The 27,399-nt window shown below is 42.1% G+C and overlaps 1 protein-coding gene across 6 annotated transcripts; it reads right to left on the bottom strand.

Moving 5' to 3' along the window:
- Positions 1-135: 135 nt before the first annotated feature.
- On the bottom strand, positions 136-27,105 carry CARPB (Carbonic anhydrase-related protein B). 6 transcript variants are annotated; one of them, XM_043419576.1, is made up of 10 exons: positions 12,779-13,648; positions 10,210-10,318; positions 10,023-10,073; positions 6,755-7,083; positions 6,230-6,325; positions 5,768-5,834; positions 4,310-4,464; positions 2,268-2,396; positions 1,167-1,212; positions 908-1,085 (listed from the first exon to the last, which is right to left on the bottom strand). In XM_043419576.1, exons 2-10 carry the CDS (start codon positions 10,271-10,273, stop codon positions 1,057-1,059), a joined length of 966 nt encoding a protein of 321 aa, XP_043275511.1. In that variant the 5' UTR covers positions 10,274-10,318; positions 12,779-13,648; the 3' UTR covers positions 908-1,056. The 6 variants fall into 6 exon arrangements, with proteins under 6 accessions (XP_043275504.1, XP_043275497.1, XP_043275490.1 ...); XM_043419584.1 differs by having other exon boundaries at positions 908-1,075; positions 12,779-13,203; XM_043419569.1 differs by lacking the exons at positions 1,167-1,212; positions 12,779-13,648 and adding an exon at positions 26,968-27,105 and having other exon boundaries at positions 136-1,075.
- Positions 27,106-27,399: the final 294 nt, after the last annotated feature.

The following is a 27,399-nucleotide window of genomic DNA, read 5'->3' as shown; positions in this document are numbered from 1 at the left end:
AATATCAATTTCCGATGCACTAAACGCGAGATTCGAAATAAAAAATTGCACAATAATCTGGTCCACGCGCAGCGTGGACTTTCGGGAACGATAAAATCGAATCGTTCGAAGGTATAAAGCTTCAGGCCACGTTCATACATTTTTCAAAGTTTTTATTACAAGAATATAGTATAAACTTTTCATTCGATAATTGTATACGCTTTAGTGCGCGAGCGTGTATATGTATGTGTTGCGTGTCGGTTTGTTCGTTTCATTTATTTATTGTGTAGTATGAATTTTGTTTGTATTCATTTTTCGTCGTTTACTTTATGATAATTTTTCTTTTTTTTTTTTCATTCTCTTTCAAATACATAGTCGCATCTCACCCACGCAGGCCACGATAGTCATAGCTTTTTTTTTCAATAGTTATCCGATATACGTATATAATATATTATATATACTCTTATACGTTACTTTAATAGACTAACGTATCTATAGATTAACGTTTGTGTGTCTGTTTTCTCCCCCTCCTTTCATTATGCTTTCGTTTTTTTATTTTTTTGTTGTTTGTTAGTTTTTTTTTTTTTTTTAAATTTTCTTTTAACTGGAAACATACTTGGCAGTTCACGTCTAATAAGTTTTACAACGAAGCGATTTGCTGAACTCTGAGTACAGGTTGGCGCGATTAAAGCCTCCCCCGTGTACCATCACCCTCGTCATTTTATTGAATTTTTTTCGAGCTCACCCCTCAAGCCTTCTTTTTTGTCCCATGACCCCCAAATCTTGATGCAACTTTGGTTTCTACGTGGGCATAACTCGCACACGCGAGTGCTGATATGTCGATTGTTTTATTTTTCCCTTTAATTTATTAATTTATTAAATTTATCCTTCCCCTTGACTCCCTTCGCATTTTCGATTGCATCCTACTACTTCTTCTTCTCGCTTCTTTATTCTTCTTCTTCATCTTCTTTTTTTTCGGTTCCTTTACGTGTTCGTAGAAATGCAACGAGGACCCATCTTTCAGGTGGAAAAGCGTAGTACAGCGATATTCGAAGGCGTTATCCTCAGCTGGGTTAATTATTGTCCCAGGTGTTCGCTAAACATATCAAATTTACATAAACAATATTAAATAGTGCATACCTTCCGAGAGAATTTCTAATTTTCTACGATTCCGAATAAATATTCACCTCTATAATACATGTTCGTACTCATTGTTGGACAATTCTTCCTATTCTGTGGGGTCCATTGAAAAACATCAAAAATAATTAATCATTTGAATTAAACTTTTATAGCTTCGTATCTTCTGAGAAAAGAAAAACTTTTGAAAATGCTCTACTGAGGAAAACTGTTTTATCGGATCTCGTAAAAATCGACACCAACTGTGCTGCCCCATCACTGCTTTATCGACGCAAGGATATGGCGACATCCTGAGAAAGATGACATCACATCCTGCTGATAGTATAGCGAACGGTTTTCTTTTTAGATTTTCTCCTTCAATACTATTTTCACAATGAATTCGGTATTTATTCGTCAACGACAACGCTCAAATCACAATCGTCGAAATGGGGACAAATCGATAGACATTTGGCTTAAAAATGTACAACATTTTTTCCCTCGTATGGAAATTATCATGAAAAAACTATTGCTGAGTACGATGCTCGAAAGAGACTAATAAAATAGAGGCTGCTCGATTCGAGGGTCCATGGGGAAGAGAAAACCTCGGAGAACCGAGGGAATTTGCCTGATTTGTGGTCGTCCAATTTTTTTCTTTCACTGGAGCTGTCATTGGGCTCTGCCCGTTTTTGGTTGATGAATGGCGAGTCGTTGCAGCGTCGGTTAAATTACACGGTGGTAATTGAAACGAGTAAGAAAAATTGATGCCACAATGAAATTGTGGAATGACACTTTTCATTAAGTTTTCACTTTTATATCAAAGGTACGAATTATTGAAACGTGGGTTTGCTGGATCGTTTCCAGTTTTCACATAATCCATGGAATTCATGTTTCGCGAACGACGGCAACAAAGTTGGTAGCACTTGAGAAACACCCTTAATTTCATTTAGTTAGTCTCATTATGAATCCGAGAAATAATTATTTCAGGGGCATCATTTGGATTTTTGTCGGAAGTGCACATTTCTATGAAAAATTATAGCATTTCAATATTACGAGATTTGATACAGAAATCGGGAAAAGTTTATTGTGAAAGTGGGAAATGGGCGTGAAAGTCGAGTACTCAAAACTGTTGAATCGCCGTTAAAAAATGAGACACGTTTTATCGTCGTATTTACCTGTGGTACGCTGAAATCTATGTTCGTCCGAACGGGTCGGTGATGAAGTGACTGTGGTGGTCTGTAGTTGTTTCCCAATGGAGTTTTAGGGTCCAGAGGTCCTTGGACAAGATCCCGTAGCGCGTGTAGCTAGATAGAAAACGTGTTTTCGTGAAATGCATGGCGAGATGTCTGAGCGAAGAGAACGCGATCAAGTTCACTCTTTTGAAGGAAGCAAAAAATCTGGGGCAAAGTTTACGTTTTTCAGAGTACTATTATCGCATGATATTCAGCGATCGTGACCTTTCATGGGGTACTTTCAGGGGTTTTACACGTTCGCAAAGTCACTTGAGCCACGACGCGCATGAAAAGACATTGAAAGTCTCGTAATCGATTGAGAGTATTTCTACAAAAGGAATGTGTGTACGAAGCATGAAAGAAAGCGAAATAACAATACGAAACGACGGGAATAAATAACGGTGAAGAGCCGAATGTTAATTTGACAAAGAAGCTCTTCGCATACGCCCCGAACCGGAATTGTTCACAACAAAATTCATATTTTACAGTGAATGGTCTCCGAGCGATCAATCATCGGACTGCCCTGTGTACCAAGAGACGCGGCTTCGTTTACTCACTATTGTTCTCGCGTTGCCATTTCGCATTTCGAGTCGAGTTATTTCGATTTGAGGCCACTAACGTTATCGCGAAAACATTAATAAAATGGCCTCTCCAAATCGAATTAAAGTCAGGTTATTAATTTGTCAAGTACTACAGCGATTAATCAGCATTAGTCAGCCAGCTCTTCAGCCAGTCCGCAAATTTTCATTCAGTCTCATTATTCAGAATGCAAGTATGTGTTTTCGATAACTCGCTAAATAAATAACGATATATTTCAATCGTTTTCACGGCCATTTGAACCTTCATGACCGTTGAAATTTCGTTTGTGAGTGGGCACGGGAACGTGCGTGTTAAAAGAATTTATGCGGGGCTGTTAAAACCGAGGGATTCATCAAGCAAATTTTGGAAGAATTAAGCGGAAAATTTTACTGATCGCTAGGCTGAACGCGATTAAGCTTTAGGCTTGGAAAAAAGTACGATTTTTTCAGACCAAACGAACGAGCAACGCTGGATAAACTGGATTTCATCGATTAGGAACATCGGACGTCAAAAATGAGTTTGAAAAGCAGATTTGATCTTTGCAATTTGTCGTATCTACGAATTGTGGTGTACAAAAAAAAAAAAAAAATCTGCCAATTCCACAAAATTTTAGCTCGATCCAACATCACTTTCATCTTGGGTAGCAATATTCACCTGAGCCAGCAACATTAAGTCGTTGAATCGACGAACTTTGAGTCGAGTCAACGAACCTCACGTCGTTCCTCACAATTATTTGGTGCACCAAAAATTTGTTTAATTTTCGTCGTCGTGAAAAACATTAGCGTGATTCGCAAAATGAAGAGTTCGGTCGAACGAAATTTCAGGTGAGTCAACAATTAAGTTCATCGCATTTCGTGAGTCGAACAGAAACTTCTTTGACTTGACAAATTTTTGTTTTCAGAGTGTATAATAACAAGTACGAGAATATAGCGGGCGAACGTAGTATATTAAGGAGAGAAATGAGAGAATGAGAAAGCAAGACTAGCGCGTAAATCTCTGTCTTCTGGCACATGTACAACAGAGTTTCGGGCTAAAATGCCTAAGGATCGCGTGTTGCCCGGTTTATCCGAGTAATTGGCCAGGCTCGGAGTACACCCTAAGCGCAACGTCACGTTCGTGAGGGAATTTTCGTGCGAGATCGCTAACGTTCCACACCTCGTGCGTTCTCCTTCTTCCTTTGATTTCCTACTTTCTTTCCTTTTTTCTCCCCCTTATATTTTTATATATTTTTTTATTATTCATTCTTTCACGCTCTACCAAACTACCCTCGATCGCGACCCCATCTTTTCGCCCTTTTCATTCCACGCGCTGATAATCGCGTCAACGCGACGCGTTTTATGGGGGAAAATGATGGTCAGCGCGCATACACGTATCGATATAAATATATAATATGGCCGAATTCTCACCTGCTGCTTCGTTATGTAGATCGGTTTGTTGAGTATAATCCACGTGGTGGTCTCGTGACACGCTGGCATTGTCGTCGAGCCGTCGTAAGTCATATAACTATTCGTGTCGGGCAACAACTCACGCACCACGAACCGCTGGATTTTTGTCGTATTCCCTGACATCAATGCACATGTCAATTATTCGATGTAATCCACCAATCAACTTATTACGGACCAAGATAAAATGAGGACGCTCCCCGGGTCATAATTCCCCAACGCAACAGTCTTCTTTGTACACCATTTTTGCATTACGATCGTCAAGTTTATACAGTGAGTTTGTGTACTTTTTGTTTGCACTATACTGGTGAAGCTCTGCCCCGTGCCCGGTGAAGGACAGTCGGAGCGTGGAGAAAAAAGGGAACATTTTTTTTCCACGGACCCCCGCGCGCTGTCGGGATTACAATTTTATCTCGTGTAATTGGATATTTTCATATTGCTTGCTCGTTACTTTTACGTCGTAACGTTTTCTCTCGAGAGCCCATATCTTTTCGATCTTTATAGAGGAAACTTTGTAAACGAGGGGAAAAAAGCGTCGAAGACACATGCACACGTGTGATAATGGAAAAAAAGAAAGAAAAAAAAAATAACGAAATTATTAAGAAAAGTAAAATGCTGCATGAATGGAAACAACAAAACGAGCGAAACTTCGATAATAACGAGAAAGATTGGGATCTCGGAGTGATTTATAAACTGTGACATGCGAGCTCCATTAATTCGAAGGTTAGTATGAAATGAGTGAATCGGTCGCCGTATAATTACCGCGGAATGGCATATTTCGGATTGGATTGCGAAGGAACGAAAATAAATGAGAAATCTTAATAAAAGTGAATTTTTACACGGATCTGGGGACCTTCGGAACCGCGATTTTGGACGAAAACTCCATTCTTATATTCCCAACGAATTTCCTGCTCGTAGGAACGTCCTGAGTGAAAGCGCAGGGGGAATCGCGGCCACATTATTTCCTCGTTATCGTGGGATCAATGTGATTTCTTTTCGGCGAATGTTTCATTTGTTTTCCGCGTTCTTGACACTCGGCAAGCAAACAAATGGCATAATATTTTTTCATCACGCGAGGAATAAGCGGCTCGCTCGTGCGAAGCTTCACAAAATACAGGGGAATTAAGTATTAACCGTCTTCGTTCTCTCATCACGTACAAAAGTGATTTCTCACAAACATGCTTGGCTCGTGTCTTGTTTTTGTACTATCGTTACTGAAAGTCGCGAGACGGCGATGCGGGGTAGAGGGACCGAGAGAGAGAGAGAGAGAGCGAGGGAGGAAGCGTCGTTGACGACGTGACAAGTATCTCAACAGACGCAACAACACCGGAAAAAGTAGAATCCCCGAAAAGAGAGACGAAAAATAATATACCGGGACGTGCATAATCGTGCAAATATGAAGCTGTTAGGGCGATTTCTCACCTCCGTACTTAATCTTGCTAAGTTGCTCGGTGAATATTCTCAGCTCGGGATTTGAGCGGTCGCCCACCTGAAAGAGAGTCAGGCTCATTGTACTACGTATATATTTACGAGTTCGCTGATGCTTTTGTCTCTGTGTGCAAGCATGCGAAAGTCTCCGCAGTTCCTTACGCTAGATATTATGTTTATATTCCCTTTTTTATCCCTCATGACTCATCGTCCCCTCTGATCTACCGCGCCATCCCAGCGATTCCGGGCTGGATAAGACAATGTAAATGCTAAGCCATGCGAATGTATATGTTTGTATGTAAAGACGAATCGCATTTATACATAGAGTGTGCATTGTAGAAGGAGCGTGTGCGAGTTGCCATACTCAAGTTTATATACGAGAAAGATGAAGAGAGTTGTGTACGTGCACGCATAATAGCAAAGGCGGCGATAAGCCCACCGAGATTGGTCACGTACTTGGAGGAGCAAAGATACCGCGACGATACCCTGAGCTCTGTGAAGGGCGTCGGAAAAGTTGTTGTAAAGCTGCGAGTTAAAGCCGTATATTTGAATCTGCGGAAGGATTAAACGTGTGCAATATTAACATCCGACAATCGATACACTTGGGACGATTTTTATCTTTAGGAGGGATCTTTTTGCAAGAACGTAAGCGCGAGCTGGGAAGAGAGAATATTTTCATAATCTGAGGCCGCTGTTGCAGCAGTTGATCAATTTGGAATGAGAATTTTTAAATTAATTTTCGTAAAAAAGAGGAAAATTTATTTTTGTTTCTGCGGAAATATTATCTTCGTTGCTTGAAATTGGAATCTTCATTTTTCCTAGATTTTGTATCTCCGGCATGAAATGTGTTTAACGTTAATATACTTTGAGCAGATTCAATGAGAAAGTTACAAAAACAAGGATGTTTTTGGACTATTAATTAATGGACGGTAATGTCGACGAGAAATGGTGTGACGTTAATCAGGATGCTAATTTTCTTACCTCGGCAGGAAATGCATAACCGTCGACTGTGTGCTCACTGCCCAAACGATCATGTTGACCGTAGTGTAAGTGAATTTCATGAAACTGATAGCGGTAGCTCAGCGGACCTCCGGATATGTTAACAGGATGGAGAGTATTGTTGTCGACTGCGAACACGACACCATGACCCGTATTTGCTAGGACTCCGCCAACTTTATGCTTGTCCAATTGAAGAGGTTGAAGATTCGGATCGAAGAGTAGAGTTTTTGGCTCGAGATTCACGGGGGATTGTCTTCTGCCCTTGTTGCAGAGCGACCAATCCGGATTTATCAAACCCCAAAATGCAGGACCTGCGATTATAATTATTGTCAGAGTATTTATTCGCACGAAATGGACAGTTAAAAGTTGGAAATATTTTCAGGTTTCGTTAAAATATTAGATCGAGAGAACTCAGGATTTTCGAGTTTTTTTTTCAAAACAGTGAAATCGATTCGATCTCTGTTTCATGAAACATAAACTCGTTTGATGGATTGATGCTTTGAAAAAAAAATATTCGAGTGCTCCGGAGCTGTCTGATTGGGATGGTTCGATATCCACGCTCGAAATAGATCCCTTCGGAGAAAAATCTGCATTTGGGTTAAGAGCAAAATTAACTTGCACTCTCCACACGAAAATGGTGAAAATTCGGAGAGCATTCTAAAGGCTGTTTTCGTTTGCAGAAAAATTCTACTAATCCGGATAAAATCAAAATAGGTTAAAACACGATAAAAAGCTTGAATGCAGTACTCATTCGTTTCGCGTAAAAAGCTTTGAAAGTCAATAAGTTTAAATATAAAAAGGCCATGTAGAGAGCAGAGCGCCTTATGCCGAAATAGATTTTAACTTGCTCAAATCATTAGATTTTTGTGCTTTTTGAGACCGAGAAAAATTGCGGAGACGAAAGTCGTTCCGGAAAGAACGCTCTCAACTCCACTCTAGGAATGCACTGAGAATTGCAATTACCGAATCTCGAAAAAATTTCCGTTACCAATTCCTTGTCTCTCTTATTATAAAAATTTTCACGAGTAAGCATTAACTTTCTGCCCCGGTGAAACGCCTCGAGGGGTCGAGGTGGTACAGCCATTTTTTCACCCAAAAGCTTGAAAATATATACTACGTACGAAAAGTTTCCAGACAAAAGTGCGAGAATGTCTCGGAGCCATTTTTGATGCGATTCGGCCGGGCAGTGTAGATAAACGAATTTACTAAGTGGCATTTGGCAGACTAAGAATTCAGCTTTTCGTGGGTTTTCCGAATTTTTTCACTGTATTTATTACGTCCCCTAAGTTTTCTTGAACATGAACGGTTCTCGTTTTTTTATTAGCCAAATGAGTCTCTCCAACCAACAAATTCAGGGAGCCAGCGAACTTCATTTTTTTTCAAGTTTTATACAAATTTTCTTGCGCCATTAAACGGTGTTTAGAAAAAAAACTGCAAATGTGATCACTGTTCCATCAAGAAACGATGGAAAAATTATTTTCAATTGTTTTTTCCATTGACAACGAACTGTACGATAAAAAAATGCAGGAGATGTTCGGAGAAAGGACAGAATTTGAGTTCTCGATTTCCTTTTAAACATTTTCGTTGAAGAAACTCGTTAATGAAATTTCTAAAGACGTTATTGCACTGCGAAGATGTAAAAGAAATGACAAAAGACCAGAAACTTTCATGTTAAAGAAACAAATGTAAGAAGACATCGTGGAAAAATTTTCGATAAAACGAGCCGAACCTAAATTGCTTTTCTTCCAAATGACATTTGCTGAATTCGTTTATGTACGTGCTTTAAGCTAAACAGCATAAATAAGGGGTCAGAGACATTTTCGGAACTTTGTTCTGAAACTTCTCGTTAGTACAGTGCACGTTACAAAAGTCAAGCTGCTTTCCTGTCTTCTAATATCCCATTAAGATTAAATTAAATTTGAAATGCTCGATGTACAGAGCACTGCATGTTAGTTAAGGTACGCTGCACTTACACGCTGATAACGGATTCGTACATGCCGTTGAATAATACAACGCGTAATTGAGTCTTCGAAAATCGTTGATTTCGCTTGATAAAAAAGTTTTCAAACAATTTCCAATTGCTTTGAAAAAAAAAAAAAACAAGTTTCAATTTCATCATTTTTTTCTTTTCAACACGAAAGTGTTTTTTTTCAACGACGTGCGAAAAAATTTAATTTGAGATTTTGTGCTACTTCTATCGAGGGGTTAGTAGACTTGAAGATATTTTAAAAGAATTTCATCGCGAGAATCAGTGTTTCGTGAAAATTCGTGAAATTGAAAGACATTGTTGTGGGAGTTTTTGAAAAAGGTTTCTGGGTCCCAACGAAATCTCTCCCGATCAAAGAATTATCTTCGAATTTGGGCTAAAAGTTTTCTATCGAGCGAGAAGACTTTATTTTCATTAAAATCTCTCGTTACAGGATTGGCAATGTTCGATCAACGCCAACGTTGATAACACGAGCACGAATATTGAACCGAAAAGTACTTAATTTCGTCGAACTTTCTACCTCGCGGGCGTTCATTTTTTAACGTCAAAGTTGCCTAATCGTGAGGAAATATATAAAGGAAAATTTCAAGAGCCGACCTCACTACGAATCCATCTTTGTTGAGCATAAAATTCTACACAACTTTTGTGCGGATAAAATAATGATTTGAGCAATGGTCCGGGAGTTATGGGTCAGCCAGAGATCGGCGTAAATCCATCTATCGAAGTGAACCCCATAACGGCCCTTTTCTTAAGTCGAGGGTGAAAAAATGCTCGAAGATGGTGAACAAAGTAAAAGCGAAGTAAAAATTTAGCTGGCGTGAAATTTACTTCACACGTAGTGACAATGTTGAAAAGTTTTATGAACTGAAAAAAATATGTCGTAAAAGTGCGGTCAAAATGTTCGAAAACGTAACGATCACAAAAAAAGTCATAAAAATGCAGTGAAAATGTTTGAAAGTGTTTCGATCTAACGAATAATAGCTGTGCACATGTTGAAAGCTTTCCCCATATAAAAACAAACAGTCATAAAAATATTTCGCTATCCGAGCAACTACGAAGATTGATGGAATGTTCTTTCTCAATCTTTGGCGTGCCATCTGAAATAAAAACCGCCATTTTTGGCGTAAAGAACGAAAAAAGGTTCTTTTCAATCATGACACAAAAGGGAACAAAAAGCACTGAACCACTTTTTTTTTATATACGACGAGGAAAATCACAAAAATGAATCGATCAATAACGGATTCTTAACGAAGAATTACTCACCGGAAATTCCTTCGTACGTCCACCAGTCATCCCAGCTCACAGGTTTCGATTCTTCATAAAAAAAAAAAAAAAAAAAAAAAAACAAAAAAGTTATATAATTAAAAAGAATGCATGATCGAGCCAGAAAAATTACGAGATACGATTATAAGGAGGAAATACGAAAATAGCAGAGAAAATAATCTCATACCTTTTATTAAAACTAGAACGAAGACGCCCCAGACTCCCCAGAAGATTGAATTGTACGTCGCCATTCCTTCCGGTGGCTTTTCGTTAATTGAACATCATTTGGAAAACTCCTGCAACAGATATTATGACATATTCATACAATGGTAAATTAAGGTAGAAACTGGAACCCCGCTACCGGCAATTATCTCGATCGATCGAGGTCGGGCAACAAGTAGTACGAGTCGACGACACGAGTAGTGCGACTGGAATGTATATGTAATCAGCCGTGCTCGTCTTAGTCCTAACATCAATCACAGAAGTCTCGATAATCTCATAAATCATCGATTTGAGCTTCTGACTCTACTAGAAAAAATTCTTCTCGAGTTTCATCCAAGTTGCAATGCTATCGGGCGATTCGGGGCGATCGGACGAAAAACCAGAAGGAAGCTGCGCGCGGAGGAGAAAGAAGTTGACATCTCATTTGAATATTCGGTCGAAGGATTTCCTGCGACGTATTACCCTAGGATCATTATAATTGCCCGAATAGCATGCATAATTGAAGGCAATTAATAAATTGTGAGTTGTCAGATGAGTAGCAGAAGGGTGCTGCTGCTCGTCGCTGATATCGTTGAAAATTTGCCTAAACGATTTCACAGAGCTTATTAGCGATGCCTGAGGAAAATTTGAAATTTAGATTACTCATTTCCCAAGTGGAACGAAGAGCACTACCGATTACTGCAATTAGCAAATCACTTCGATATCGCGAGATCAATTTCTAGACTCACTTATAAATGTCTGAGCGCGCGGGCGCGGCGTACCTACTACCGTCTTCACCGTAATAAAATAATTGAAATTTGTGACAAAGCCTGCGCTGCTCGAGCGTCACGAAAGTCGTCGTAAGGGCAAGACAGAAGAAGGTTTTCATCTCTAGCCTCGCGTATCTCCTCTCGTCTCCGCTTCATCCTTTAGCATGGACTCGGAGCACACGAAGCATGTCTAGCCCTTGGCTCGACGAAGGCAAACCACTTCAACTCCCAACATATATACCATATCTGGTCGCGGTATTATTCTTGGACTAGGAGGAAAACTCGAGTAGGCTCACCACGCTCCTACCTCCGATCGATCGATCCCGATCTTCTCGAAGCATTGATATCTATGTATACATAAATGATGTATATTCACACAAGCGTATATAGTAAGTGGTTTCTGCCAAGTCTGTACTACTTAGTCTCGAGTCTCGTTGAGATATAGGCTCTCATGGCGAAGGCTTACAATTCGGCGGAGAGGACGCCGTGCTCCTCCTCCCTGTGTATACCTATGTAGATGGAAAGACACTCGAGTTTTTCTCGAATCTTTCCGAGCTTTGCGAATAAAATCCCGGAAGGATGGGAGGCGGACCAAGCGGCAAAGTGGGGACTGAGAGAAAGAGGAAAATAAGAAGAAGAAGACTGAGCAAGATGACGGCAACGGCTATGACAACGAGGAAAAAAAATGTGGATGGGGAGGGACGCTGAACGAGATTAAAAATTACCGGAAGAGAAAACAAAAGCCAACTCTGCCTCTCGTATAATGCTCGGCGACGTCGCGATCGTGAATTCCCTCCGAGATATTTCAGCGATATTTTCATTTTGAAAAATACATCTTTGGGGAAATGAATTCATGCCGTGGGAAATGCTAGTACTACATTGGAGTAACAGCTATTTTGATGAGCCTGTAAATATTTGTTGATTCCGAGGTTCGAATGGGTTTGCGGTGACCGATGTGCAGTATTTGGCAGCCCAGTGAACCGTTTTCTCAATCAAATGGTTCGTATGGAAAAAGAAACACCCGAGTAAATGGTGCATTTAGTGCGTCAATTTATACGTTGAATTATTTATATCCAAGTTGTTTCTGGTCGAATGATTCCAGTCTCAGACCGTGGACACTGAATTATTAGTGAAATTAGCTATTTTAATATTCCGGGCGGATCGATAAGTCTTGATCATTGCTAAGTTAACAGTTAATTGAGCTATGCTCCATTCAATGGAGTTCCCTTCGCTCAAGGTTATAAAAATAAATCTCATTTCTAAAACATGCTCCGTTTTTGTTGCATAGTGTAAAGTGATAATCTTTGTATGACAATATTATTTTAAACTTGTCTCAGGAACTCGAGTCTCCTGTCAATGATTCGTTCATTGGAGCCACGAAATTTTCAACGATGCCCCATTGGAATGAAAAAAAAAGGTTTCGTCACACGAGTAATTGAATTTCGGTATCGTGGTTGTAATAAACTTTTCATTCGTTTCTGTCTCTCCAATTGACCAAGGAAAACGAATACCACGAGATGAAGAATTTACATTTTGGTGACACACGTTGTTAAGTTTTAAGGTATCCTCAACACGATACAAAATTACGGGTTGTTTGTCTCACACCGTTCGGCAATAAACTTTCGTCCTCTTCAATCAAGATAATTTTTGAATTTCGATAATACATTCTCAAAGGGCTTAGAGGATTAATATTTATAGGTTGCTTTTCGAGTACATGAGGGCTTATCCCCGCCTGTTACGTGGTTAAACATGCCATCGCGATTGCCTCGTCTCCGAACTTATTACCTTCACAAATTTCGGGTGGAATAAAAAATGGCTTGCGGTGAAGGGCGATATTTGCTGGAGAAGCGAAAATATCGAACACCTTTTAATCGGCTGCTCCGATCTGTTGTTAAATTTTCGCGATTTTCTTTTAGTGTAGCTGCTTCGGAATGACGATAATATTTCTTATCACGATGCTCACTTTTTCGCACTTATTCTTGGAGCACTTTACTGGAATTAATCACAAAAGAGTCGCTTTTTTTTTCATTCCCATTGTTCTTCTCTTCACCGATTTTCAACAATGGGACAGAACTCGAATACAGCAAAAGTCGAAGTGTCTTCCAGGAACTTTGAAGGCAAACACTTTGGGAAATAATAAATGCAACATTTGCAAAAACAATTTGAATCGTTCACAAAGTTGCTGTTCGCAGCATTCCTGCTAATTTCGCACTCGAGTTGAATTCGAATTAATAAACGAGATACGGTTGAGTAACTGGGAAAAACGAGGCCCGCATCTGACTTTTAACCGGAAAATAATTTTTAGAAGCTTTTTTCGTACTCTTTGAATCGGGATTCGATCGTTCAGCTCGGCCTAACGAGTCGTTGCGAACTTTTTCAGAGGGTAAAAAAACAAATTAGAGCCGTTTTAACGAATCGCTTTAATTTAATAAACTGCAGTCGGGATCAAGCCTCCGCGAGTTTGTACAGCAATTGATAGTGCCAACAGTGAAAATTCTGGGATCTTTGACGCGAAAAAAGGAACGGTGTGTCTCGAACGAACGATCGATCGAAGAAAGGGGCTGTTTTGGAGTCAGGCAAGCAGGTACTATTAGCTTCGAGGGTAGTACGGGAGAACGAGAGAGAGCGAGAGAGCAAACCCTTTGAAATTCCCCTCGTAGCGCGGGAGCAACGCGCGAAACTCTCTCGTGAGCCCGGATAATTACATAGCGATCGTCTCGCTCTCCTGAATCGTTGGAGCACTTCCTCGGGGTCTCGAAAGTCCCGGGGTTTCTACCGTGACACCGACAGAAAGCTTGACGGTTATATCGTCGGAGCGTACAACGGACTGCTGAAGAGAGAGCGAGAGAGAGAAAGAGAGAGAGAGAGAGAGGGATGTGAAAGAAAATCGATCGATTCTCGTCGGTGTCCAGGGTGCCCAAACTCCAGAGCATATATCCGGATTTCGTGCCCTGGCGAACGCAATAACGCTACGTGATTTGGATTAACTATTCGTATTTTGATTTTTTTCTGTGATTATATGCCCGTTCCAGATCGTGTGAAAGCGTTCGAAGGCATGCGGGGGGGATTCTACTCTCAAGACTATTCCTGGCACGAACAGCGTCGAGCGGTAAAGGGATAAAATGATGCAAAATGTTGAGTTATCTGTTGGGTGTGAAAAATGATGTTTTGAAAGCCGAGCGGAAAGAATAAGTTAGAAGTCGAAATACGTACGTAGGAAATTTCGTCAGATCACTTTTCGGCGGAACTTTGAAAAAGTTTCGAGACTTTCAAATGATCCATAAAGCTGAAACTTTGCCAAAGTTTCCATGATTTTTTGTGACACATTGAGTATTGTCAGGTTATTTGAAGGCGTTCAGAAAGTTTACGGCGTTGAAGATATTCGCGGCGAGGCCGAATTTCCAGAATATTTTACGACGCTTTACGACGTTAAGTATGCACACTTTGAGAGAATTTAAGGTCGTTCACGAACTTCGGAAGCGTCCGGTATATCGAAAAAGTTCGATCTTCTACGATGTATCCTGATATTTTACGAGATTCGAGAAGCGAGCTTATGACGTTAGAAAAGTTTTGGGTTAGGTTGCTGGAAATTTTGACGATATCTTGAATCGTCCTTCCGAGATGACACAAGATTTCAGGCTGTATAAGAAATATTTGACGAAACTTGGAAAATTCTATACAATTGCCACGATTGTGGGGCTCCGAAAAGCTTGAGGATATTCGGAAAGATTACATTCTCGGATGTTGAGCAAGTTTCCCGATCTTACAAGATATTTCAATGCAGAAATATTGCCTGCCGGTGTACCAGTATTTGCAGTATTCTTCGCTCCGAGATGGAGAATCCTCTTGGCTCACATCGAGGCCAGAAAAAAAAGCATGCGAAAAAGCGAGTATACTAATCTCCACACACGCGAGAGGAGAACCGAGCGACGGGATAGCATCCGTGTGTGCGAGTGTACGTGCGTTTATGCATGTACAACAAACGGGGGAAAAAGCAACGGGAAATCGATCGATTTTACGTTTCTCGGCGTTCCGGTTTGTCCAGGCGCCGCGACTTCCCCGACTCTCGGAAGTATATACAGAGATAAATGCCCTGGTGAATGGCGCCGCAGTTCGAATCATCGGACCGTTCCGCGCGCTTTTTTCTCTCTCTCTCTCTCTCACACACACACACACACACACACACACAGAGTCTTTTTCGTTCTCCGCGATCCGTTGGATTCAGCAATCAACGATCACACACGCAGAAAGTCTCGTTTCCATGTAAATCCTGTGACGGGTCGAAGCTACACGTATCCGTGAAACGAAATGGGCAGGTGCTCCTGGATTGTACAGGAATCGGAGAGAAAAATTCCTATCTCGAGCTTATGCAAATCCATCGACTCTTTCCGCGCGCGCTCTCTCTCTCTCTCTTTCAGATTCTTATTCCTCGGGGTACTCGTAGACTTTCTTGTAGGTCCCGAAAATTTATTTCGCTGTCTTTTTCCGCTTCTCAAGACCCAAAGCTCGAAATAAATGTCCGTTATCGCTTTTGCAGACGTTGAAAAACTCGTACATTGGCAAAAAAGTATCGCCCCCTGCCTCCGTGCGAGCCTCCCCCGCCCCTTTCTTCAAATTGTATTATCGTGTTTTCGGGGGATCGAGTTGCAGTGCGGTGGAGAAACTTTTCGGCTTCGCTTCTCGTTCTTCCTCCCGGTTTCTTTTCCCGTTACGTCGCTTCATATCTTTGACGTTCTCGGGGCTCTCTTATGCTACTCCCTCCAAAGTTGCCCTCGTTTCTCGGAAATTAGCGTGTCGGAAAATCCACTCCAGGGCCAAAATTGAGGTGCCACCGAAATTTCTCTCTCGCTTGTTCGTGAACGCGAGCCCGTGCGGAAATCAATAAGTGGCAATAGACTCTGCTGGTGCGGAGAGAAGCGCCACACTCTCTTCGTTTTGCCTCCCTCGACTGGCACCACGGGGAGGAGTTATTCCTGCTGCTGATGCTTCTGCTTGATTTCCCTCTTTCTCTCTCTCGCTCTCTCTCTCTCTCTCTCTCTCTTGCATCTCTTTTCGCGAGCTCGTGCTGTAGGAGCAGCGCGCTCGGAGCCCACTCGCATCTCGCTCATCGGTACATCAATTCGTCATTTTTTTTCGCCGGATTTCTTTCTCCGAGCCTCGATCTTCGGGATCAAATTTCCCAGCTGTCTCCCGCTCTCTTTCCCATTATGCGTACGTGAAGATAAAAATAAACTTTGATCAAACTTTACGAGAAAAAAAAACGAAAGAAAAAAGAAACGATATTGCACTCCTGGGAATGAAACTAAGTTGGCATGAACGTCTGTTAGATAAAAGAAACTGCACGATTAGGGATTTGAAAAAAAAAAACTGCACGATGGGCATTCGAAAAATAAGAGGCCGGTGGGGAATCCGAATCCGAAACTGCACCATTAGGGATTACAATGAAAGAGTGGCTCCTTCGGGATCTACAGAACGGCACATTCGGGAATGGAGAACGGGCCTGCATCGTTGTAGATTTTGAATCCGGCACCAGAAGGACTTTGAAAAAAGTAGCACATTCGCAAAATTACCGAGAAAAGAAAAAATGCATTTTTTTAAAAAATAACGAATTACTCAAATGCCGCAATTAAATGATCTTGATACCGGAAGTTCGAGGGAGATTGCACGGCGCTGTTAACTCGTAGGGACACTGTTCGGCATCGGAGAAAAAAAATCACTCGAAGCAAGTTAACAGCCCGCGACACAATTGCTTTACTTCTTTGAGAATGATTCGACAAACTACATGAAAACCAACCGGTCGAAGTAGTTTTTTCATCGAGGAAAAGCACGCTACAGGTCCTACAGAAAAAAGCTGTCTCGCATGACAAGCGTGATCACTTTTTCACCGGTTCGGGTATGACGATTGTTTATATTCCTGAGTCGAGCTTTGTTACAGGCGACGTATTAGAGCCGCGATATTGCGAAAGGATCACTGGAAAAACAACATACATTTGTGCTTAATGAGAGTGTGTGTTAGTATTTAAAAACTTGATGAACTTATAGAACGGTGGTCCCCTTGGCTGTTCGTGTTACCAGTGATTCGAGTTGTTTGTTGTCACAACGTTTATTTTAACAGAGCGATTAATGCTGATAGCGAGCAAATAGGAGAGAGAGAGAGAGAGAGAGAGAGAAAGAGATACTGACCGCTGAGCTAGCACCGTGTGCCGAGGTACATAGGCGACAATGAACAAGACGACAAAACTTGACTCAACGAAAAAAGCAACGATAAGGATAAAAAAAAAGGAAAATAAAAAAAAGATGTTAATTCGAAAGAAGCCTCTGCTGGTTAGCGTGAGAATTTAGCACGGACTTGTGCCGAGGAGTTTTGTGCGTCTCACCAGCCCGCCGTCTCGCGTCCGGTGCGGTACGTCTCTCGTGTGTCCCGTACTCGTTCGGAATAACTTCGTTAGAGCGAGAGCGAAGCAACGACGAAAGAACACGAACTGCCCTACGAGAGTCACGGACTCGGTGCGAGCCACTGCCTTTATTGCGCAAGCGCGTTACTTGTCTCGGGGCTTTCTCACTCGCGCTCGTCTCATTCGGGGGTGGATTTCACTCCCTCTTCAACGTTCTCAGCTCCCCCACCTCGTGTCCTAACAGTCGAGCTTTACTCTCTTGCGAGCCCTATCGCACCCTCGCATTCGCGAGTTTGCTTCCCTCTCACGAGCCTCCCGTTCTCCCTTCGTCCCCCGGCAGTTGTTGTCTTTTACCTCTTTCATCCTTCATCCCTCTCTGTTCGCATCCTTCCTCCTCTTTCGAGTTTCGTACTTTTCCTTCTCTCGCGTTTTATACTCCGGTTACTATACTTTTTTCTCCCTTCCACGCTGGCCCTTTCTCTCACACGCTTCGGTTCCTGTCCTTTGTCCACTTTCGCGTTTCATTCCTGTACGCGACTATCTCTCTTCAACCCCCGTACCTTTAATCCTGTATGGATATACTTTTCTTTCTTTTTTTTTCGTACTTCGACCTCCGTCTTGTCCGTTCCTTCACGCTTCATCCTCTATGATTATTCTTTTCTCTTTTTCACACATCATCTCTCACTCGTATCTCTTCTCCTCTTTCGCGCTTCAACCCCCTGCTTAGGCAAGTTTTTTGTTCCCTTTTAGCCATTCGTTCCCTCCTCTTTCGATCTTCATCTCTGTCCGCATTTTCTTTCCTCTCTCCCAATCTTCGTCCTTCGTTTTCCTTTTATCTCGCATTTTTCCACTATTTCTGCGCGAGTGTATGTACAAACGTTTTTTTATTTTATTTCTCGTCGCACATAACTCGCCTTTCTATTTTTTCTTTCTTCCTTCCTCTCTCTCCCTCGCTTTCTCAATCTCCTCTTCGCCGTTTCTTCTCGTGTCGTTTCATCCTTTCCTCCATCCCAGTTTTCGCTACATCCGAGTCCGTACAGTTTCGCTGTCGCACTCACCCTCGACAAATTCCCCCACTCCGATTTCCTTCCTCGTCCATCCACCTCGCTGGGTCACGCTTCATCGTTCCAACTCGCTCTCCCCGTCTCACTCTCATCCTCCCTTCGCCTCGCACGCTTTGCCTACAATTTCGCAATCCTGCTGCGACTCTCTCGTGCATTCTCTCCCGCTCCCTCGCTCCCCCGTTCATCCGACTCGCGCTGCCTCTCGACATCGTCCGGGCTCACATCGACTCGCATCCCCCACCGTTTTCCCTCTCTGTCGCTCCCACCCTTTTCCTCGCCCCCCCCACACGAGAAGAGGACGCGAGAGGGATCTTTCGCGCCTATATGCGCGAGCTCCGCGTCTGCGCACGAGAATCAACAAGGATATATTATAATTCCCGTCTCTGTTCGTCTCTCGCGTTTTATCCGACTCTCTGGGCTTTACTTCTCATGTGCTGGACTTGCCAGAGAGCGTGTATAAAACTCTATACCTGTACTGCTCTTTCTCTGTGCGCCTCCTTTCTCTTTCCACCTGCTTCCCAGCCCCTTCGTCTCTTTCCGTAGGATATATCAGCGTCGACCTGCCGCCACTCGGGGAAACTCTTGGGCATCTCTCTCTCCTCCTCCTCGGCATCGAGATTAGAATTAATTCCCGAGGTCGAGCGTATGCGTGCTAGTACTATATTTCACCATAAGGTGTACGTACGTTACGTATGTGTCTGCCTGTGCCTACACACACACAGCAGCACAGCCACACCAAAGTACGCACACACGGATATTATACCTGGGGATATAGCGTAGTTTTATATTAAGTACACAGACTCGCGACTCTTCGTGGGGGCATGTGCTGTTGCCGCCGCGACGAGAAACCCTCGCTGGCGTCTACCCCACATGGACCCTTCTTTACGATCATACGGCCAAAGAACAACAGTATTATATTCCAGTACCGTGGCGAAACACTTCCAAATGAATATTTTCGAACTCTTCAACGGCTCTGTTCGAAGTCCCGATTTCTCGATTCAACCTTTAAATGCGCAACACCGCTGTGTTACACCGAGCACTGTCAGACACTCGAAACTGAATATTTTTACATATTTCTCATCATTCTTGAAACCTGATTCTGTACTCGCAGTCATTTCGCTGCTTCTACCGGCTATTCACAATTCACGCAATACTTGTTTATTTCTTTTGTAAACGCTTTTCTGAGGAAGAATATTAAAAAAGTTGAAATTATCGTGATTGTCGTAGAAAACTGGAAGCACTTTGAGTTGTTGGCGATTTTACAGAACGACATTTGCAATTTTCGCGAATATCACATGAAATCTTTTGTACACCGGTAAATTTTGTTTTATTTTTAACAACATTTACTCTTTGGGCTGGAAATATTTTCAAACGTGCAAAATCGCCTTCAGCTTTTATTGCTGTAACGGTAATTTTTACGTTTGAATTCTCTCCACACGGAATTTACGGAGAACCCAGCATGAGCCTTGTTATCGATTCGAAGCAATATTGATGAAGTTCATCAATTTCCAATCGCCGATAATTCACACACGCTCGTGGCGCGATGTTCAAGTATTTTTTATCTATTCAGTCTAGTTTTCAAAATTTGTAAAATCGGCCCCTCGAGCGGCCCATTTATTTTGGAATCCTGTTATTACGAAATCACACATCGTGTCCACTTACAGACGATTTTGGTGACTCGCTTGATCCAGCAGCCAGCATTCTCGGCTGGTCATGAATTTCGAATCATTTTTATATGGTGGGATTCATTACTTTTATGGGGTGTGTGACAAACGAGTTTCAGCAGTTCAATATGAAGCGGAGAAACGCCGCTTTTTCGCAACACGTCACAGGACTCATACGTGTTCGTTTGAACTGTCCGTTTCCATGCTCATTCCGCTTTTGTTCCGTTTACTCTCACCCGCAGAGTTTTTACGCCTGATGGATGTAACCTATTTATTTTGCGCAATGAAAAATTTCGGCGGAAATTGCATTGCATCCGTAATACCGGTTACTCTAGTTTAAAACACGAATGAAGTTGAAAACCTCATTTTGGCGTCGAAGCGTGGCTCAAAATCCGATCGCCCGGCTTCCTGATCCGTGTCATTTTATACCCGGGTCAAAAACACAATTTCTTAACTGACCCTTGTCTTATAACTCAGAGACCTTTCAAGAAACACGAAACTTACTGTAAGACAAAATATCGAGGATGCTGAGAAAGTTTGGTCGTTGGTACTATAATAAAAATGTAATAAACAAATAACCTTTCGCTGAACTTTGTTTATTCTAATTATGGAAATTTCATCGACATAGATCGTCATGAAAGAGCCTAGCTTCTGAATATTTAATGGGTTCGGAGAAAGAAAATAGTGTTTTTCGTAAATTCTTGAGAATACAGGAAGAAACGTGTGGAGGATCTTCGTCGGTGGCAAGATCAAGCGACTTTTCCTTGCGATTATTCGGCCAAGGTGGGCTTCTATATATAGATTGACAATCTACATAATACACGTATATACGTAATGTGGAGATGCACACCGTCTGGGAAATCGTGATATAAAAATTTGCTCGAGGTTTCGTGAAATCCGGCTCTCACTTCCTACGAGGATCCTCTCGGGCATTTTGCATCGATTTAGGGGTGGAGCGAGAGGAGCGGGAAATACGTCAAAGGCGCGTGTCGGTCTTGCCGGGAGGCTGAACGATAGAACCTCGACATAGCATTTTCGAAGTTTCAGGATCTATATGGAGCCAGAGGCATCTCTCGTTCGCGAGTGAACTAGTATAGATATATGCCCTACAAATACCCACCAAACATCACGCATTTCGGTTCCAGAGTGCTGATGCCACGTATAGAGAAACACGAAACGTGCCGAAAGGTCGTGGTGATTGCCCTCCCACCTATGTACGTATATGGGCGATTTTATGTCAGGCAAAAATGTTTTTTGGCCGAGTTTCAAGCGTTGTTGAACCGCGCGGCTTTCGGTGCGTTCGGACTTGATAATCAACGGGGAACGAGAGTCTGGAAGATTGTGACCAATTTGTAAATTGAACCACGGATCGTTACGATAGCGAGATGCGTGCTTCAACTGAGAATCTCTCTCGTCGTATAATCAAATTCAAAGCTATTTTGATATCGTTGAACAGATCCTCGTCGGATTTGCAAAATCCAATTCATTATTGTCTATTTTCTATTCCTTAATTTCATTCATACCGAGATAATGCTGTGTTACCTATTAAATCTACCTCAGCCTCCTGCGCTAACTCCATTATTTCTTTCGTCAGCAAAGCACGGTGGAATACTATTCAGGAATAAATGGCAATAAAATCTATTTCGGGAGCTCGCTGCTCGTGTCAGGCTTCACTTACCTCCAGGTCATTGCAGGTTATATGTTGGCTTTATTTTCGCTGCAGGTGATGATGCGATACGGTATTTGCCGACGTCATTATCACTGATTCTCCCTATTCGAAGTTCGTTCTTTGATAGAGAAAAAAACAAATCTTCGTGTCCGATAACGCGTTTATATCTATTCAATTTATTTAAAAAATTGAATTCACGGTGACTTTTTCCATGTTACCAGAAAATAAAAATAGCGACATCGTATTTTTTTCAAATATTCCGATCGAAACCTTCGGAATGACTTTTCAAGTGGTGAATAAAAGAGAACGGTTATAATTGATCAATGAAATTGAGGGCTAGTTTCAATTGCTTTTTTTTCCAAATTCGATGGAGGAAAAAGAACATTAAAAAAGAATTCTCCATTTAATCCTTTCGATGAACGAAATTGAGGGCCATGTCCCGATAGCTTATCTTTAGAGATAATTGACGTTGACACAGAGAAAAACATTATTTTCACGTTTCGATGATCGACGTATCTGGCACCCGTTACACGAAAAGCTGTCCACTTTAATGATTTCTTCGCTTGCATCGGCGTCGAAAACAGGACAAACGTTGATTCGGTTATTCGGGAGCTCGAATTAAAAGCAAAATCGATTGATACCTTGATGGAAATGTTCGAGAGTAATGTGGAGCTGGATTGTGTGCATCACATTTTTGGAGGATCCTTTGCTTCGGACGCCTCTCGAAACGAGCTTTTTGGAACCGAGTCCGCGCTCCATCGACGTGCCCTCAAACATAACGTTTTCTACGTCGTTTAGTGCCTTAGAAACCCGAGGTGGAAGAGACGAGGATAGTTTATGCTCGGGGTACGAGCCATAAAGATATACTATTTGGATATGCTCATTGTAATAGAGACTCTGAACTAATTGGCTCTGTATATTATAACAAGCAAGTAAATACCAGGAGGGCGTCAAAATCGTTGACCTTTGGCCGCAGAAACCGTTCCGCTTTCCGTGGAATATCCCGTACATACATGGATCTCTAACGACCACTGTTTCACGAAGAGGCTTAACCCAGGGGATTGCGAGCGTGAAATAACGTCAGTTACGTCCTTCTCTCGGCCAACGCGAGATACACGTACTTATGGACACACGTAGAGTATATTTGTGTATACAGTTATATATCCAGTGAGGTTCAGCCACAAGTATACAAACGCAGAAAGGTATACACAAACACAGCGAAAGATAGAGGGAGAGAGAAAAGTCGCATGGACGTGTAGAGAGAAAGAGAGAGAGCGCGCAGTGAGCGTATATATTCGTCGAATCCGCAAGTGTGGAGGTTGTACCGAGCAGGAGCAAAAGAGCGAGGCGGACGATAGAGCGAGAGAGAGGGAGCAAGGGAGAAGGAGCGACTTTACCGGGTGCCCTCCTATCGATTTTCAAACGCGCGCACACGGCTGTTTCTCCAAAGCTCCGCACACCGTCCGCTAGTCGGAGGCCGCGGAATTTCTACCCTCTTCCCGGTGAGGAGCGGTGAAGGAGAGTGAGAGAGAAAAAAATAGAGACAGTGAAAGAAAGAAGATAGAGAAAGGGGAGCAGGAGCAGGGCGGGGGAGGCGTAGAGTAGACGTGCACACAGGAGAGTAGGAGAATCCACGAGAACGAAGAGCATAAGAGCACAGGTGTAGGACGAACCGAAAGGATATGTGCTGCTACGCCCGAGATGGGACGGAGAGCAAAAAAATCGCGAGCTTAGTTTTTTTATTCTCTCTACAAATGTTAAATATATAGGCGGTGGTGAGAGCGAGGTACACTTTTTGCGGTTGGCAAACCACTGGGGGAAAAGGGGATTCCGATGCTGGACAAAGTTTTCGTAGGCTCAAAGCCTCCTGTCCGTTTCTCTCTCTCTCTCTCCCTCACCAGCTCGCTTTCCCTCTCTCCGGTGGTTAGAGCCCGGATTCGCGAGGATCGCACGGCCTCGAAGTAGTACAAGCGAGTTTTCGTCAGACCGGATATTATCTACGTTTGTAAAAGCCTGATGCTACGTATGATACAGACCGGTCAATGTTATTCTCGGCTTATCGTTCAACTATCTCTGATCTCGCGCGATATTCGTGTTCCCCCAGAGTTACAACATTTCTCTTAGCCCCTCGCATCCTTTGACGCTCTTCCGGAATGCGAATTCTAAACCCATTCAGGGGCTGATGAAGAATAAGGTGAGACTACGTTGACCCAATCGATCAACGAAGCCAAACAAATTATTGACGAACATCGTAACCCTTAATTCAGGCTCCCTGGCTCGAGGGTCATGACCAAATTTGGGTGCTCAAGTCGCTCTCTCTGTTTTATACAATCGCACTAATATCGACTTTCCCCTTGAGAAGCTCGTAGTTTCAAAATAGATGAGTGAAATCGAAATACGATGTTTGACAATAATGGAAGGTACTGAAAAAATCTTGCACGAAGATTTTTTAGATTCGTTTCCGATGACGCGTCCACGTCAACTTGTTAAGTCACTCTTCCTTTTCGAATTCCTCGCATTTTCATAAAACTTTTACTCCCACCAAAAAATCTTTTCACGCACAACACCTTATTCTTCGGACAAAATATCCAATTTCCCGTAGACCTAAAAAAGCTGACATTTTAACATAAACTCTGTACGAGGAACTATTGAAAGCATTTGATCGTTTTGAGTGTGTTCAATTCCACTAAAAATATCAAAGAATTTAACGCCATATTTTCAATTTCAATAGATATATATATTTTTCTTTCATGCTTTTCTCAACGATCGTTGAGCGACTTCATAAACGCATTCATAAAGGGGCTAAAAAGATTGAAAGAGGGAAGCAACGTTCTTTTCCCTCTATGGCCCCATATTTGTGTATATGCATACATCTTCATAACTTCACGTATCGAAATATACGTTGTACACGATCGTGTGGACCACGCGACCGTATATACATGCAGTACGTACACACGAGCATGGATTTGAAAATAAAAAAATAAAGAAAAAACGTGACTGAAAGAAAAAAAAAACGTGTTCACACTCTATCCTCGAACCATAAAATATGCCACCAAACTCAAGTGCATGGTGTCGAGAGTTTGAGGAAAAACAGGCTTAAATTCTATACCTATACGGAGGGTGTTACAACCGGGATGTATCCAAACGGGGATCTATACATCGCGGACTTTCAAAGTGACATGCACACAGTACATATGTACATTTCTATACAGACATATGTGTGTGCGTGTATGTGTGTGTGTGTGTGTGTGCATATATACATATATTTGCTTCGACAGTTCCTGAATGGGCGATGCGCGCTTCTTTCGCCCCCTGCCCATTGACAACACTCTCACGACATCACCGTTTACCAAGTGAAAAGACGGTACAGAGGTTGAAATACGTGTGTCGAATCGCATTCATATACACCACTCGTGAGATCGAGAGTGAGACGGAGGAAAGACTTAAGAAGAAGCAGAGAGTGAACACCAGCCTAGACACAGGTTTGTATTCACCCGAACCCAAGAGGAAAGAGTTAGGAGTAGCAATCCAGGACGTACACACACACACACATTCACACATCGGAAAGGCCATCCCGCGCGTCTGACAAATACGGAACTACTTCACTTCTCACGATCTTCGACGACTTCTCAATGTCTCTTCGACGAAGCTCTCCATCTCTCTCACTCTTCGTGGATACACGTGTCCCTTTATATATATATATATAGGCACGCTAGCTTTTATCAGTACCTTCTCTTTCTCGATTCTTTGTACCTACCAGCATGAAATTTTGACTCTTAGCACCGATTCCCTTGTAGCTGGTGCATGATTTCGGATTTACATGATTCCTTTCAACTGCGCCATACGAAGATAGCTAGCCTGCTTCTTTTCATTATTCATCAGTGAAATGCGCCTTGCGAGCAAAATTATTTACGAGCTTTCGATAATTTTGAGCTCTGAGTACGCTGTTTTATGATTTAAGGGGTCTACCCTGATTTGAAGGGATAAAAGACTATTTTCATGAATTTCATTGATCGGTAGGAATACTCAGTTTTCGTACGGAAAAATGGGCGAGAAGACGGGTCCAAAAAAAGGTGCGGGGCTGTTGATAAAATCTCTGGAATGGATGATCGGAGGAAAAAAATAAAAATGGTTTTAGGTTCAATAGGTAAATGGCTGTAGCGCATGTCATAAGATTTTTTCAAAAATCACAAAATGGCCGCCATTTTTCCAAAAACTACGAAAAAGCAGATTTTTTTCATCGTTTTTTGCAAAAAAAAGTAGTTCCGCTAAAAATTTCAAAATTCGCATGATATGCGCTATAGCTATAGTCATAAAGAACATGTGTAAAATTTTGGTGAGGATCGGTTCAATAGTTTCGAAGATTTAAACGTAATTTTGAGAAAAACTTTTTATTTTTAAAAAGGGAATAAATGAAACAGTGCGATGTGACATTTTCATATTTTTTCATCAGCCGTTTTCTCAAATTGTTCGAAACACACTTCATACTTTTGCAATTCCGGAAAAAAAGTCAATTGCGTATCTGTTAGTGAATGCGGGAGTTGGAAGAAGCGGGGCCGGGATGGATGGGGCGAGGGAAAGCATCGCAATTACATTGAAAAGTCGAAGTGAGCATAGCGCTTGGGACGTCAAAGGGCACACGCCAGGAGAAGTGTAAAAACTTTGAGCGAGACGTTTGCCACAGGATGAGCGGAGAAATACTTTTTCCAGGGGGGTTCTTCGAATCTTCAGGACCGTCTTCTTGCAAGGAGTGCAAAGTGCAAACTGTCTGTGAGGCCACTCCCCGGGTATGGGGAGAGAGAGATTGAAAAGTTATCGTTGAAAAAGACCTAACAACGTATATACCATCCTCAATGGACAAGTACTTTCATTTAAAATGGCGCATTAAAATAAATCGAAAAAACGAGGCTCCACGAAAAAGCATATTTGTATAAAGAGGTTTGTTGTTTTGAGGAAAACACCGAATGCTAATTTTATCACAGGCTTTTTGTTAAATTCAACTTCATTGAAAAAATATCGATTTCTGTTTTGAGACAAAGCTGCGTAGCTTTTTACTCGGGGGCGGAGACGTCACTGGTGAAAATGGTCGTCCTTAGGGCACTGATGCGGACATGGAGGGTCTGATTTTTAAAGGAATTCATTTCTTTGACACACGAAAAGATGAGTTCCTTTTAGTACTCACGATTTTATTTCACTTCGGGTTATATAAACCTGCAAGTTCCAATTTCTGGTTTCGACGCACAATTCTTCACAACTACTTAACAAGTTTAATATACCGCCTCACCGGGCTCTAGCGCGGAGTTTCGTTGTCCGGAGTCCGGATAATTAAAAAACTGTCATCGCTAATTCCGATCGCTCTTTTTATAAGGCTCGAATGAGGGAGCCTGTCGTGGGGCTACGTCCAGCGGGGCGTATTCAAATATCCAAATAAGCTATTGTCTCGGTCGTCTAATGAGCTCGTCCACAGAAGCTAAAGGTCGCGATCGACTTCCGTCAGATGTAGATTGATTTGCTACATTTTGGGACGTCGTTGCTTTGGAACAGAGAGAAACGGATTCTAATCATTCTTGCAGAGATCTTTGCGGCTAAAAAAAATGAAAAATTAGCGAGTTCA

This window comes from Venturia canescens, chromosome 1, assembly GCF_019457755.1.
Source record: "Venturia canescens isolate UGA chromosome 1, ASM1945775v1, whole genome shotgun sequence".
Taxonomy (NCBI): domain Eukaryota; kingdom Metazoa; phylum Arthropoda; class Insecta; order Hymenoptera; family Ichneumonidae; genus Venturia; species Venturia canescens.
The sequence above is the reverse complement of the archived record's forward strand: the minus strand, read 5'-3'. Positions and strand labels throughout refer to the sequence as shown.

Coding starts and splice junctions, on each gene's coding strand:
- CARPB (XM_043419569.1), bottom strand. CDS start 10,273: ATGGCGACGTACAATTCAATCTTCTGGGGAGTCTGGGGCGTCTTCGTT. Junction 10,074..10,209: donor CGTTCTAGTTTTAATAAAAG/GTATGAGATTAT, acceptor TTTTTTATGAAG/AATCGAAACCTGTGAGCTGG. Junction 5,835..6,229: donor CGGTATCTTTGCTCCTCCAA/GTACGTGACCAA, acceptor ACTCTCTTTCAG/GTGGGCGACCGCTCAAATCC.